This window comes from Coturnix japonica, chromosome 5 (assembly GCF_001577835.2).
Source record: "Coturnix japonica isolate 7356 chromosome 5, Coturnix japonica 2.1, whole genome shotgun sequence".
NCBI classification, from domain to species: Eukaryota; Metazoa; Chordata; class Aves; order Galliformes; family Phasianidae; genus Coturnix; species Coturnix japonica.
Window position 1 is genome coordinate 3,218,330 of NC_029520.1, and position 13,835 is coordinate 3,232,164.

A 13,835-nucleotide genomic window follows, 5' to 3' on the forward strand; every position below is an offset into this window, starting at 1 on the left:
TTGTGAATTATTTCTTTACTCTCCTAACTCTAAACTATCACAGTATTCTATTTCACAGTTGCAAAAAGCTTTTGAAAACTTAGCAAAATAGATTTGTACACACAATGAAGCCACCCCTGGTTGAATAACGCTTCCTTAAATACACTTCATAAGCACACGTATTTCAGTTCAAATTCTGAAGCCTATTACAACCCTATCACAAACTCTTCTTCAAAACATAACAAAGCTAGTCCACCTTCCATATAGAATGAGTAAGACAGTCATAATTGTAACTAACAACTAATTATTCAAACATAGATCCCTAAGGCCTGTGCAGCAGCCAGATACAAGGATAGAACTACCAAAGAATTTAGTGAAACTTTAGGATGAAAAGAGGTATATAGCAAAGTTACCTGTGCAATTATATCCATTTAAGAAGCCATCAAGTACGCTTTTAGTTGTATGCTCAAAAACTTCCAGCTGGGTTGAAGTTTCATCAAAAACAGCATCAAAAACAAACTTAAGGTCTTTCTTTGTTCTTTTATTAATATCCCTGTGGGTCAGTTTTCTCCCATGAAAAAAGCTAATCTCTTCTTCCTTTGGATCAAAGACCAAAATATGCTGGTCAACAACGTGAACAACTTTAGGAAAGTTGCCATCTTTTTCCTTTTGAGTTTCTGGACGGACGCGGACAACCACTTTCATGTGGCTACAGACATCATCTTCTTTAGCAGTAGACATAACAACAAGCTTCACTCTCCTTTCTCTGCTTCCAAGGCTCCTTCAGACCAAGCAGCTGAATCTTTCCTGCAACCAACAACAGAATTAAAATGTCTTATGCTTGAAATGCAACCTTCCCATTTGTTTAGGCTTTAAGTTAAACTATGCACCTGTGCTTGCCCTGCCTGATGCTCAGTCAGCTGTAAGAACCACCACAAAGCTCCGAGAAGCAGTATTAAGTGACATGAAAACATAACATAGGCGTGTACAGCTTTAAGGAAGCTTAGCAGTCCTTCCCTTAGAAAAATCAGTCTGACATCTCCTACTATGGCTGCTAATCCACCTGCAGTTTTCCTTTACTTCAGAGCAGATTCACACATCAGCTGTCAGCTATTTGCTGAGCACAACGAGACACTCTCCCATCCTGCATGAGAGTTCAGAGCTGCCTACAGATTACAGGCCGCGCAACGCAGCACATAATCTTACATTAAAACAAAACAAACAACAAAAACCGCTCAAAGACCAGCGAAGAGCCGCCCTCCAGGCCTCATTCTTCACCCCAGGAGGAGCAGATACCCCATAGCCAGCCACCAAGCACAAAACATAGGCAAAACCATACAGTAAACCCCCCAGCTCCGCCCGCCGTGCCGCTAGGGCTGACACTCACCTCCGGAACAACCGCCACCCAGCACAGCCGCCGAATTCAAACCCCAGCGGCCGCCCCCATCGGCTCCTCATTGGGCACAGCCGCCGTGACGTCACCAAAGCGACGGCGAGTGGGGTAAGCACGAGGCGACGGGTGGGTGCACGCGTGGGGCGCGTGGTTTGTGTAGTGCCGGGTTGGGCTGAGCACAGTGGGGGATGAGAGGGGACAGCGCTGTCAGCCGCCGCCCTTGGGGTCTGCTCCATACTTACAAGCGCTGATATGATCCTTCTTCGGGCTCGATAACCTTGTCAGCCTTTCCACGTTGCTGCAGGCCCCTAATAATCTCCGTAGCCTTCTGCTGCAGCTCGCGACCTTAAACCCCTGCTCAGTCGCATAATTGCAGATGGGTAGTAAACACCTTCTGGGGTCTGTAAGGGAAACTATTGATCGCAGCCTGAACCTCTAATTAACCACCTGAGGCAAAGTGTCAGGGCAGCTGTGGGAGCACAGGTGAAAGTAATTCAGGTGTGCTCCCGGAAGGGGTGGAGCTTGTCTTCACTTCTAAATCCCATTTAAGGGCTGACCACCACTAAGGTAGCATCTCTTTTTGGTGATTGCTCCTTTGCAAAGTTCTTGTATTGAGCCTCAACATTGGTGAGCCTCCTTTTCAACTGAAAGCTTTAGCACTGGTGAGTCTTTTCTTAGGTATTCTCTGGTTTCTGTTTTGCTATCTTACTTATTAATATATCCTTGTGTTATTCCAACTGTACAAGTTATAAAGCAAGGTAGCATAAGTTAGGTTGTTATTGATCTCCCAATCTTGATATTAGCTTCTATAGGTATATTAGGGTTTGTTGCAAAGGACTGGATGTTGTTGGTTCAAGGTTAAAAGCTGGTATGTGCTTACAAATGCAATGGTATAAAAATAGGTTAGTCTTTATTTCAAAGGGCTATCTGCACAAATGTGCAGTCTTTTTGTGTGGTAAAGGAGAGAGTCTGAACTGTGGTACAACAAAACGTGTGTGCACATAAAAATGCAAATAAAGCCTTCCTTTAATCTTCAGTTTTGAATTATTCTGTTGTTGAATTTAACTATGTGTAAATTGGAATGCTAATCACAACTGTGCTATAAACCCTGTGGCACAATTTGATTTCTCTTTTTTCTGTTTCAACTAGAAATACAGGGAGCTTGGCAGCTGAAGTGCTGCTATTCAGAGCAAGTGTTTCAATGTGCATGGTAGAATGTTGGGGTACGATGTGAATGCTGAGCCACTGTTCTAGTTGTGTTCAAGTGTTGTTAGTTGTTTAATGGGGTCTTATCTGAAGATGCTTGAACACTGAGAGAGTCTTAGCTATGTAAAGAAAATGAAGGTATTTCTTATGAAAATTAAGTTATGTTTCCTTAGATATCACTGATTGCTACATGGTCTTCAAATTTTTAAAAAGAAACTAAAAGTAAAAATTATCAGAACCTTTTTGCTGAGATAGCATTTCTGTAAAAACTCCTATGTTGTGAGTTGTAATGCTTTACTTACAGCATCTGTAATTTTTGTGTTTTGTTTTTTAAACACTTAATGTTTTAAATATTTACCCAAGTAATTCCCAACATCTGTTTTCCTAGGATGATCAACTCCAGAATGTTATCTCAGAGTCTGTGCCAAGTTAACAAATGTCTGCTTCAATGCAACTTAAAACTGAATCCCATCAAGTTGGCTACTTTGGCCAGAAGGATCCACTCTTCAGTAAACCAGCTTTCTGAATATGAGTTAATGGAGCAAACTACACAGAAAAGGGTAACTAAAGAGTCACCTCATAGTACAGAAAACAAAAACTTTGAAAGATTACACATACCAGTGATGCTGGAGGAGGTCATGGATTGTTTATCCCCCCAGTCAGGCCAGGTGAGTTAAATTATTGGTTAATACCTATGACTTACTTTCTGTGCAGCAGCAAAGTTTGTATGGTGCAGTGATAACTCTCCTTTAGAGAAATATGGGATGTTCTTTGAGACTGTTCTGCATTTTTAAACTTCTAAATTATTTTGCCATCCTGATTAAGGTTTTATATTTATGATAGTATAAGTCTGGTGTCTGTAAGCCTGGCCTTCACAAATCCTGCAAAATAGATAATCTGTTAAAACTGTAGCATTCCAGTAGTCTCTTGCTTTTGTGCTTGTTTTCTTAGGCTGTTCTTGTGTGTTTGTAGGGTGTTATGTAGTGTTAATTGCTAATAGGAACAGGGTGATTGTGTGATTATGTCATCAAATTTTGAAGAGTTCTCTTTCTTCTGTGTAAGATCTATTAAGTACATAGGTTGAAAAATCACTATAGAATCATTTATGTTAGAAAAGACTTTCATGATCATTAAATCCAGCTGTTAGCCTGACTGTCAGAGTCCCATCACTAAACCTTAGTGCCATGTCTGTGTCTGTCAAGTACCTTAGGGCTGAGGACCCAACTGTGGGCCTGGTCAGTGTGTTCCAGTGTTTGATCAACCTCTGAAGAAATTCCTTCATTTGGTTTCTCTCCTCACTGTTTCAGTTTTTTTGAGGTACTGTGTGTCCTTAGGATGTGCTTATACTATGTAGAGGGGTGTGAAGATGCTGTAGCTACAAATGGGAATGTGTAGCACCAGAAACAGTTTTGTATCAATACTTGACAAGTATTGCAAGCTGCCTAGTTAAGTCAAAGTACTGTGGAAAGATTCCTTCTGATAACTGGATTGGCTCAGATCTGTCTGTGCTGTAGCACTGGTATGTCTACGCTACATGTGTTATATGCAGTTTAGGTATACTGTTTCACACTCTCTTTACAAAACTTAAGTGGTGAAACTGTTAACATCTGGGAGTTCTTAAATAGGATACTAAGTTGAAAGAATTTCACATGCATCTTATGGTTAAGAGCCTTTCCCTTGTCAGATGTTTTGCCTGAGAAGTGAGTGCTTTTTCTGTTAGCTTTACACAGGCTTACTGTATTAGGTCAATCAGTGATAAGTTTTAGTTAAAACAATGAAATTGTACACAAAGTTTGATGTGCAAAACGTGCAGCTATTTATATATACTTGAAATGCCGTCAGCTGACAGTGGAAAGGAATGTAGCAGGTTTGAGATGAAATTGGGGAGATCAGAGTGGTGTACTCTAGTTTTGTTGTGTTGCCTTATGAGAACTTCCTTAGTTTGGAAGTCATTCCATTATTTCAAATTTTTTGAAGACCAGTGATAATTGGAGCAGCCGTGATTATTATAACATGCTTATTTTTGTTGTTGAAAATACCTAAATAATATATGTCAAACTTCAAGTTTCATTCACATTTCACAGAAACATGGGGGTTGGAAGGGACTTCCAGAGATAGAGTCCAACCCCCCTGCCAAAGCAGGTTCCGTACACCAGGTTGCACAGTCAGATGTCCAGGCAGGTGTCCAGCCTGTTCCAGTGCTCCGTCACCCTCTGTCACCCTGTTTTGCAGAGGTTCATGTACTAGTGGTCAAATTACTAATGTCAGACATAAGAGAATGAGTGTCATCCTGAGCAGATGCTTTTATAATGCATTTAAACTGTTCAGTGTAGTTGAAAACATAGGTGCTCATTTTTTTTTTAGTGCCCATAGATCATGTATTTGCAGCACTTCACAAAGATCGACGTTATGAAAATGAGTGAGCTGAATGGTGCGGAGCTTCAATTGAGCTTTACTAGGGGAAGAGTCATCAGTGAGATTCTGAACTAAAACTGAGACTGCTTTTCTTTGCATGCTGTGGTTTCTGTTGAAATGGCTGTAGAACTAGGAAGGCCATGTTTGTTTGGTCTTTTAAAATTATTTTTGGGATCAGGGAACATAAATTCTCATCTCGGATTTTGTGGGGTTTTTTTTTCTGCCTTCTTTCCTGTGTACGCAGGAAATGTTTCACTTACTCAGTTTTAATACAGTTATGTTCCTTGTTATCAAATAAAATAACAAGGGGGCCTTTGTTTCCTCTAGCATCCCAAGACAATGAATTGCCAATATATAGAAAATCTGGTTAGAGATGCATCTTTCTATTGTTTTTGGTCAGTGAATGAGACTGTTTAGAACATAAATGTTACTTTGAGTGAGTCACAGCTGAGGACAAGGTGTTTGTACCCTCCCACTGAATATTCCTGTTGATTGACATCTCTGTGGAAGCTGTCAGGGATATAAGCAATAATAGTTCCGCTTATCTTTGAGTCTCATTTTATTGCTTTTAGAACCTATTTCTACCAAGTCCCTTTGGTAGTCCTTTCTTGAAAACACATTGTACAAATAAGCTTTTACTGATCTCCTTTACTTTTTCTCAATGAAAGGTCTGTTGCAGTAAATCCATGCACCAGTAATTTCCCCTTTAAGTTTACTGTATTGACTAAATGATACCTTTGCTATTTCAGTCTGCTAGTGTTCCTTACGTGTACTCAGCTGCTGTCTTTGCAGTTTTTGGGGCAGTTAATTTTCTCTCTTCTCTTGAGCTTTAAAAGTAGAGAAAGAACCAAGCATCCCTATTTGAAACGCATGTCTTCAGAAATCCCCAAGTATGTCTTTCCTCATTTTTCACTGCTTTTTTCTGTAGTTGTTTTTCCTTTGTGTCAGTCACTTGTTTCTTTGCCAGTCTCTCTTGTGTTATGCAGTAATACCAAAAATAATTTCCTGGCATTGAGTTCTGTGAAAATTTGAGATTTTAATTGTTCCCATGAGGATTTTCTAATGCAGGTTCTTATGAGTTGCGGAGCTCTAGGAATCTGTTGTCATATTGCTCCAGCACAAACAAGAGGTTTATATATATATTTATATATATATTAATTATATGCAACTAGAATCCAAATATGTGTGTATATATATATGCTCAGATTTTATGGTGAAGCTTATGTGGTTTTTTATGGTTGTCTACTATAAACAGGATTGTAGATAAAGTAATTTCTAGGAGTAGTATTTGTTTTATAGTAGCTCTAGAAGTTTTTTCTTATAGACATCTGTGAATGATAGGTGATCAGGATGGTGGTGGGGAAGGTTAGTGAGACTGTTTATTCCCTTTTTCTCCAGTCTTTAAGCAGTTCACTTAGAAACAGTTAATACTGGATGATCTTTTTCTCAAATTATGCTGATCTTTTTGCTTTCTAAAGATGATAACTTTTCTATGATAGCTAATATAAGATGAGACAAAAATCTGGCATTTCTTGCCTGTTGCGCACTCATGGCTTTACTGCGCTGCTTGCATCTCTTTGCTTGGGAATAATGTGATATCTAGCTTCTAGAAAGAAATATTCCCTAAAAACATCCAGTTTTGCTATTAGCTATCAGTCTTTTGGATCAGTGTTTCTTTCTCTATAGGAACTTCTATGTTTATGCGTGCACATGTCAAATTTAAAGACTCATTTTCAGCAGAAAATGAGTGAGCTCAGCCTTTCAAAGTAACAGAGGGAACAACCAGCTATTGTTGACAGTCTCATGTTGATCTTTTGCTCAAGCAGCACTTTAGTCACAATTAGTTTGTAGATAGTAGCCTTCTACCTCCTGAAGGTCTGTTGCCACTGTTGGGTGTTGTCAATTCAGAACATAAATATTTCCTTCTTATTGCATGGTTCTTGTTAGTCAAGATGACAATCACATGAAGCTGAGATTAACTGCTGGTGTTAAAAAAGCATAGTCTATTGTTGTAGAGTTATTGTCTTAGTTTTCTTATATCTTTGTCCATAGGTTGGTGTTCCTTTACCTTTTCTACTTTATCCATACAAGTTTATATCCAGTATAAAAATAGCCTTCCTCCCTATGGTCCCCTGCAGTGTGGACTTATGTTTTGTGAGAAGGGTTTCCAGGTATCATGGTATATAAATAGTTATGTGGTTGTGTTGGTGGCCAGTGTGCTTTTCATAGTGCTTCCAAAGCCACCTGCAAGTGATTTGACTGGTGCAATGCATTTACAGTAAAGGCTCTCAAAATTAAAGTGTTCCACAGTGTCTTCAAGATAAATAGGAATTTGAAAAAAGGACCCAGAGAAATGCATTTGGAGTTCTCAAGTTGTATGAGGCTTTTTGTAGGGTGCAGCCAAAATACCAAGATCGACACGGAATATTAATTTACTTATTCACCAATTTACTTAATACAGTTTTGTCAATGGTTTACAGGCTGGTTTGGCCGGATGCTGTGACCAGCAGAGTGAGGGGTTTGTTATTGTCATCTTTGTATCTGTTGTAATTTCCATGGAAATAAATAGGAGGCACTATGTTCAGAGAGATGTACATACGTATTAGCTAAATCAACATCTTACAAAGAGAGAGCCCGAAGCAATATTATTTCAGTAATTTCAAATAAACATATTTACAATTTCAAACTAGTTTTAAAAGTATTCTCCCAAAGTGCTGAGGCACCAGTAAACACCATCAAAATGATATGTGTTCAAGCTCTGGGAAGAAGAAAAAATAATAAAAATCAGACTGAACATTTCAATGATTTCAGATGGCCATTAATTTTGGACATCAGATTTGGTAGTTTATATCTGAATTATTTCTTTATACAGAACAAGCCTGCAAGAAGCTGCTCAAAACAGGATTGCCTTGAACAGAAATACAAAACAGAAAGAAAAACCTGCAGATATTTCCCACAGTACCGTTATGGCATTAAACCCCTAGTAATATTTTGTGATAAAGACTCTGTACTCCTGTTTGCAAACCAGCATTCAAATATTTAATAAGGAAGTTAAACCAGAAGGCTGACTAAACAAGCCGCAGAGTACTAGATGGGAAGGAAATGAGTAGCTACATATATTAATTATCACCCTTTCTGGGATCACAGGCTCACTCAAGTTAAAATTTAAAGGGCTTAGATTACTTTCTGGTGCTTTTTATTAGTTTTCCCCAAGAGGTGCAAAGACTAATGCTGTCACAACAGAAAAGGAGAGCATATACAGCGTCATTACAAGCTGAGTCACCCAAAAGCATTGAATCTTGCTTTATTATAACACAGACTCTTAAATAGTCTCTTGAAGCACTATCATTTGTTATGCCATAGAGTGATAACAGCAAGCTGACTTGGTATTACAATAAAATGAAATCCTGTGCATCTGTGGAGTTGTTCTCTGTAGGCAGACCAAGCTCCCTTGCTAGTCTCTTTGGAGATAGCAGCTGCAGGCATCCCTTCCCCTACTGCAATAGAGAAAGATGCAGACCAAAGTTGCTGAGAGCCGTCTTGTTGTTGTTGCTGATGATAACATTTACATTTGTCTGCTGAGAGCAATGCTGCAGGTGGGAAGAAGAGGTGGCTGGGCGGATGCCCAAGAATTATAACCGAAAGATTCCTCCCTGTGCAGATGTAGCCATCAACCTACTCTTCCCACCCCTACTCCTTCAAGTTTATAGAATTACTTTCTTTCTACAGCACAAAACAAGTTCCATTTAAAAACTAAACTCCAAAGGGATTCTTGACCATGCCTTCTTCATATGTTGCCATTTTGGAGATTTAATATGAGTACTTATTTCCTGCTACCAATAATCTAAGCACATAGCAGTGTCAGTTTCAAAACAGAACAGATGTGCAGTGCTTTTAAATAAATCCAAGGTGATTTAATTTGCCCGTCATTAGGGAATTTATAATCCCTTTATTTTTCAGGACCCACTACAAAAGACAGCAAAGCAAGATACTCCAAATTAAGAGTATGACTGGATTTTGTCCACCCCCTTGATTAACAAGCTGTTGAAATACCATCCTCTGTCATGTATTCTTCCTTGTCTCCGTTTTCCCTCTCTCGTTTTGTGATGGAACCTTTGTAAAAAGATATCAATACTCAATAATAATAGGTATTTGAGAACCTTGTGAGAATATTATATGAAATTATTTCCAAAAAAATTTATTATTCTTAAACTATCTTGAAAATGGTATTTGGATAAAAACATTTTAAAGGATTTTTACTTTTTCAAGTATTTTTTATATTTTCAAATATATATATTTTCTAACTTCAAGTATGATTTTAATAAAATACTTCAGAAGAGCTCCCTGCAGTAAAATGATGGGGCACCTCCACAGCCCTCCATTCCACTTCAGCCCTCTGAGCCCAGTGCCAGACAGCAGAGGGGATCCAGGAAACCCAGGTCAGGCACTATAATGTACCAAAAATGGAGAAGCACTCACTGGTTTTGATTTAGAAATAACTTTTTTCTTATCAGTGTTATTTTGTACTGTTCTTTTAAGTTGTTTATTATCCAGTTTTGAATATATACCAAGTCTTTTACCTTGCAGGTATTTCAGCTGTATACAAGCACAGCTTAGTAGTATACTTTGCTCAAGTACAAAAGTGAAGTGAATGTAAGAAATGGGTATTATTGGCAGCGTTTTGTTGACTTGTTGAGTAGACCAGAAGTGGAAAATCATTTTGTATTGTACTTAGTATAACACATGATGTAAGACACTTGTTTTTTCTACATGCTAATTATTTGGTTTTCTTTTTGTTGTGTAGACCTGGAGTACAAACAACTTTTTGTCACTTCATTCATTCCTTCAGTGTAATACATGGTCTGGTAATACTAAATCTTGCTTTTCTAAAGTTAATTCTGGTGACTTTTTGTAGATGAAAGAGTATTATGAGGTAGAACTGAAATAGTTGTTTCTTGTTTGTAACTAGAAATCTGTTTTACTGCATACTTTGTGCTCCTTTCTCTTATCTCTAATAGATAGCATTAAAATTATTTGTGTGGCATAATATATTACTATTTACTGGAATAGAGCACTAAGATTCTTGTTCTGTCACCTTTATTTTCTGGTAGTTAAAGCCATGAGGTGTAAGCCCCTTTTCTCCCTTTATATGGTCAATTTTAGCTTTTCTGTAATAATGCATGGTTTGGCTTAAATGAAAATTGTGCCTATTTACATGTGTGGCTTAGTGTATACAGTGAAGGAGTTCATACATTTCATATCAGTATCATCAGTGTCACTTTTTTGGTAGTACATGCTAAGATTTGGAAAGCTTGGTTTAGCGTGAATATTTTTTTTTTCAACATTTTCTAGTGCTGCTTTACAGAATCATAGAATTACTCAGGTTGGAAAAGACCTCGAAGATCATCAAGTTCAACTGCAGCCTAATCATAGTACCTTAACTCTAACAACAGTCTACTAAATCATATCACTGAGCACCACATCCAAATGGCTCTTAAACACATCCAGGAATGGTGACTCAACCACCTCCCTGGGGAACCTATTCCAGTGTTTAGAAGATAGGAATGACTGCTTTAGAGGGTGGATTTGACCATTTTTTGTCAATGTTTTTATTTTTCAGAAGCTCTTTTTGTTTTTCCTTGTGAAATAACTTTAAATATAAAGTTTTGTTTCTTATTTGAGATGACATTAGAATCCATGCTTTAATACTAGGTTATGTTTCATTTTTGGAGTTTGTTGTAGTAGTAGACTGCAAAGTACAGCATTTTCAGGAGTGTGACCCAGGCTTTCAGATTATCTGAGTGTCTGTATGTCATACATGGTTCTCTAGATTGGTAGCAGTATTGCGTGGAGAGATACTATCTAAGTTTTGGTACAAAAATTGAGAATCAAAACAGATTAGAATATAGAGATGTGGTTTGTCCATGTGTGCATGAGATAGTGGTAGATAAACTAAACAGATTTAGGGTAAACTGGGAGAAGGAAAGACCCTTATCCATCTCAAGTCAGAACTGGGATCAACTGAAGAGTAGTTTTCTGTGTAGGACTGGGAAGGTTCATTGATGAGATGTATGTATATTTGCTTGGAATTCAGCAGGGCGGGCAGCTAGACTTTAGTACTTGGCTTTTCAAGATGTTATGGTTTTGCAATTTTGTTGGTGTTGCTATTCCACATCAGAACATCATGTGGGATAATGGGAGCTAAGGGGACATTTTTTTTTTTTTTTTGTGGACTGCCTTAAATGGGCATGTGGGGAGGGGAACTGGAGGGGAGATTGGGAAGGGGATGGGGTTTTTGGCCCGGTTCTCTGCGAGGAGACAGCGTGGTCGGAACTTACCGCCTTCCACATCCCGCCGGTGAGATTGGAACTTGGTTTTCTCTCTGAAACTCTCTCATTATTGTACGGTGTCATTGGGTTTATTAAACTGCTGTTCATTCTCAGATTATTGTTTTTCCCCCCTCCTAGTCCCATTCGCAATCTCCCTTCCCCTCTCCCAGAATGCACGTGGCCAGGCCTTGCCACACTGTGCAGTTACAGAAGGGAGGTGCTTTTGTTCTTTCTCTCCCTGGGTTTGTTCCCGCTGTCAAGGAGTGAGCTCTAGAGAGAACTCCATGACACAAGATTAGTTTGAAGTCCTTGTTAAGTGGCTTTAGGAAGCTTCATGTCTTTTGGCTTATGTGATGTATTGTAAGGGAAACTGTTGATCACAGCCTGAACCTCTGAATAACCATCTGAGGCAAGTGATGAGTCAGCTGTTGGAGCACAGGTGAAGGTAATTCACCTGGTAATTCCCAGAAGGGCTGACGGCCACTAAGGTAGCATCTCTTTCTGGAGATTGCTCCTTTGTGGAGTTTTTGTGGTGAGCCTCAATGTTGGTGAGCATCCATCTCAACTGAAAGCCTCAGCACTGGTGAGTCTTTTCTCAGATACCCTCTGACTATCTATTTAGTGTGTAATTACAACTATACCCTTGTATTATTCCAACTATGCAGGTATGTTCTTTCAACTGATGGTGCTCTTTCTAGTAGTTAGAGAGGAAAGGTTCCTAGAAATCTTATTTTTTCTCATGGGTACTTATCTGCTAGTACTTTGATTGAAGTGCTAACATCAGGGAGAAAAATCTCAAACTCATAAAGCTTTTTAATGAATATTTTTGCTTCCTAATCCAAATAATTCTAGATTTCTGACAGTTTCAGAAGTATTTTCTGGTTAAATGCTCAGTAAACTTTGTCAGATGCTGTTCACTAAAACTAGAAAGATTAGTATTTTTTGTTTTATGTTTTGCTTTCAATGAAGAATGAAGTGACTGAATACAAACTTCTTTGGTGGTCTTGAATTGATAAGCAAGCGCTTACCAGGGGAAGGTAAAAAAATCTAAAACTGGCCTCTTCCAAGTGGGAAATTCTATCTTTTCTGAAACAGCCTTATTAGTGGAATGCAAATCTATTTCTCAAGTAGTAAACTCTTACTTGGTCAGAACTCTTGTTAGTTACTTGTATTTTTTTTACCAGTTCTTTCTGAATAATATAGTATTAGAGACCTTTCTAATATACGCATGTTTTATAACACTAGTGGGATTCCTTTATATTACATAGATCATTTGGGATGATGTCCAAGATGTGACTCATTGTGATGTTTTAAGGCATTAATAAAGTACTTGCAAACTCATCTAGGTTGCTTTGTTATGGTGACATGATCAGGCTGTATTTCCTGGTTTGAGGAAATTTGCAAACATTTTAGATAATGAAGACTTGCTGTTCTTCTTTAATTACGTCTTGGTAAGGTATTACAAATTTACCTCTGTTCTACACTGTTAGTGAAGAGCAGGTTAAGCAGGGCACCACCCCAGTAGGCTCTTGTACCAGCTGCGTTAGTAAGTTATTTTTCACATGCGTTAGAAGCCTCTTAAACTGCTTTTTCTGAGCTGTATTATATTCCCAACATATATCAGGGAAGTCAAGTCTTTCAAGAGAATGAGTACTGGGGAATGGGCAACTCAATGTTGCATTAGTAAATCCTCACTTGCTGCAGCCTGGGACCTTGCTGATCTGCTGTTAATGCTATGTTTTGCACTGCATTACAGCATTTAGTAAGATGACTTTTTGCAATAGTTTGTGTTTTCTGTGCTTAGATATGGTTCACCCCTTCCCAACAAATATGTTAAAATCAACAAAAAACAACAGCAAACTTTTTCTTAAACTCAGGTCTGTATTTATTCAACTGCTGGTCCAATCATTGGTTTGCAGTTGAACAAGTGTTGTTTTTACAAGCACAGACTGGAAGGGGAGGAAAATTTTGTATTACATGTTGTATTTTATGTTTTATTTTATATCCAATCTCAACTTTGTCAAGAGATGGGAAGTTGACTGGTGTATCGTAGGAGTATTACAAGAGACATATCAAACCAAGTGTGTGGAAAAATGCATCTGGGCACAGTATATATCATTTCTGTCCTCTGACTGTATTATCTATATCACAGTATTGTTATAAACTAGTGTTATGCAATTATGACTGACTTTAGTGCACACTGAAAAACCTGTGAATTATTTGAGATGGATTAAATGTACGTAAGTGACTCTGTGTCCGTATGTGAGTGTAAAAGAAATTCAAGAAACTGAGTGAGGTTCAGCTGGGAAATGCATAGGGGAAAAGCAGCTATTCGCATGAAGATCGTCCATGTGATTTCCTCTGTAGATCCTGTCAGATAACTTGTGAACTAAGTAACTTCTGTAAGAGCTGTGATGCTTCATGCAGTGTGCTTTGACAAGAATTAGTATTGCAGTATTTCACAATTCTAGGGTTTCTTTTTGTTGTTTGTTTTCTTTACAGAGAATAACAGT

The 13,835-nt window shown here is 38.3% G+C and overlaps 2 protein-coding genes across 6 annotated transcripts in view; one reads left to right on the forward strand and one right to left on the reverse strand.

Moving 5' to 3' along the window:
- Positions 1-1,463, reverse strand: part of KIF18A (kinesin family member 18A) — a 40,653-nt gene extending 39,190 nt beyond the window's left edge. The window contains exons 1-2 of one of the 2 annotated variants that reach the window (XM_015863449.2): positions 1,367-1,463; positions 393-786 (exon numbers count right to left, since the gene is read on the reverse strand). In XM_015863449.2, the coding sequence (XP_015718935.1) occupies positions 393-720 (328 nt within the window). In that variant the 5' untranslated portion in view covers positions 721-786; positions 1,367-1,463. Of the gene's footprint in view, positions 1-392; positions 787-869; positions 1,103-1,366 lie in introns of those variants that run through there. The other variant, XM_015863450.2, reaches the window with a different exon arrangement.
- Positions 1,458-13,835, forward strand: part of METTL15 (methyltransferase like 15) — a 75,289-nt gene continuing 62,911 nt past the window's right edge. Inside the window, exons 1-2 of one of the 4 annotated variants that reach the window (XM_015863454.2) lie at positions 1,458-1,480; positions 2,967-3,246. In XM_015863454.2, coding sequence (XP_015718940.1) covers positions 2,968-3,246 — 279 coding nt within the window. In that variant the 5' untranslated portion in view covers positions 1,458-1,480; position 2,967. The other 3 variants (XM_015863452.2, XM_015863451.2, XM_015863453.2) reach the window with 3 other exon arrangements.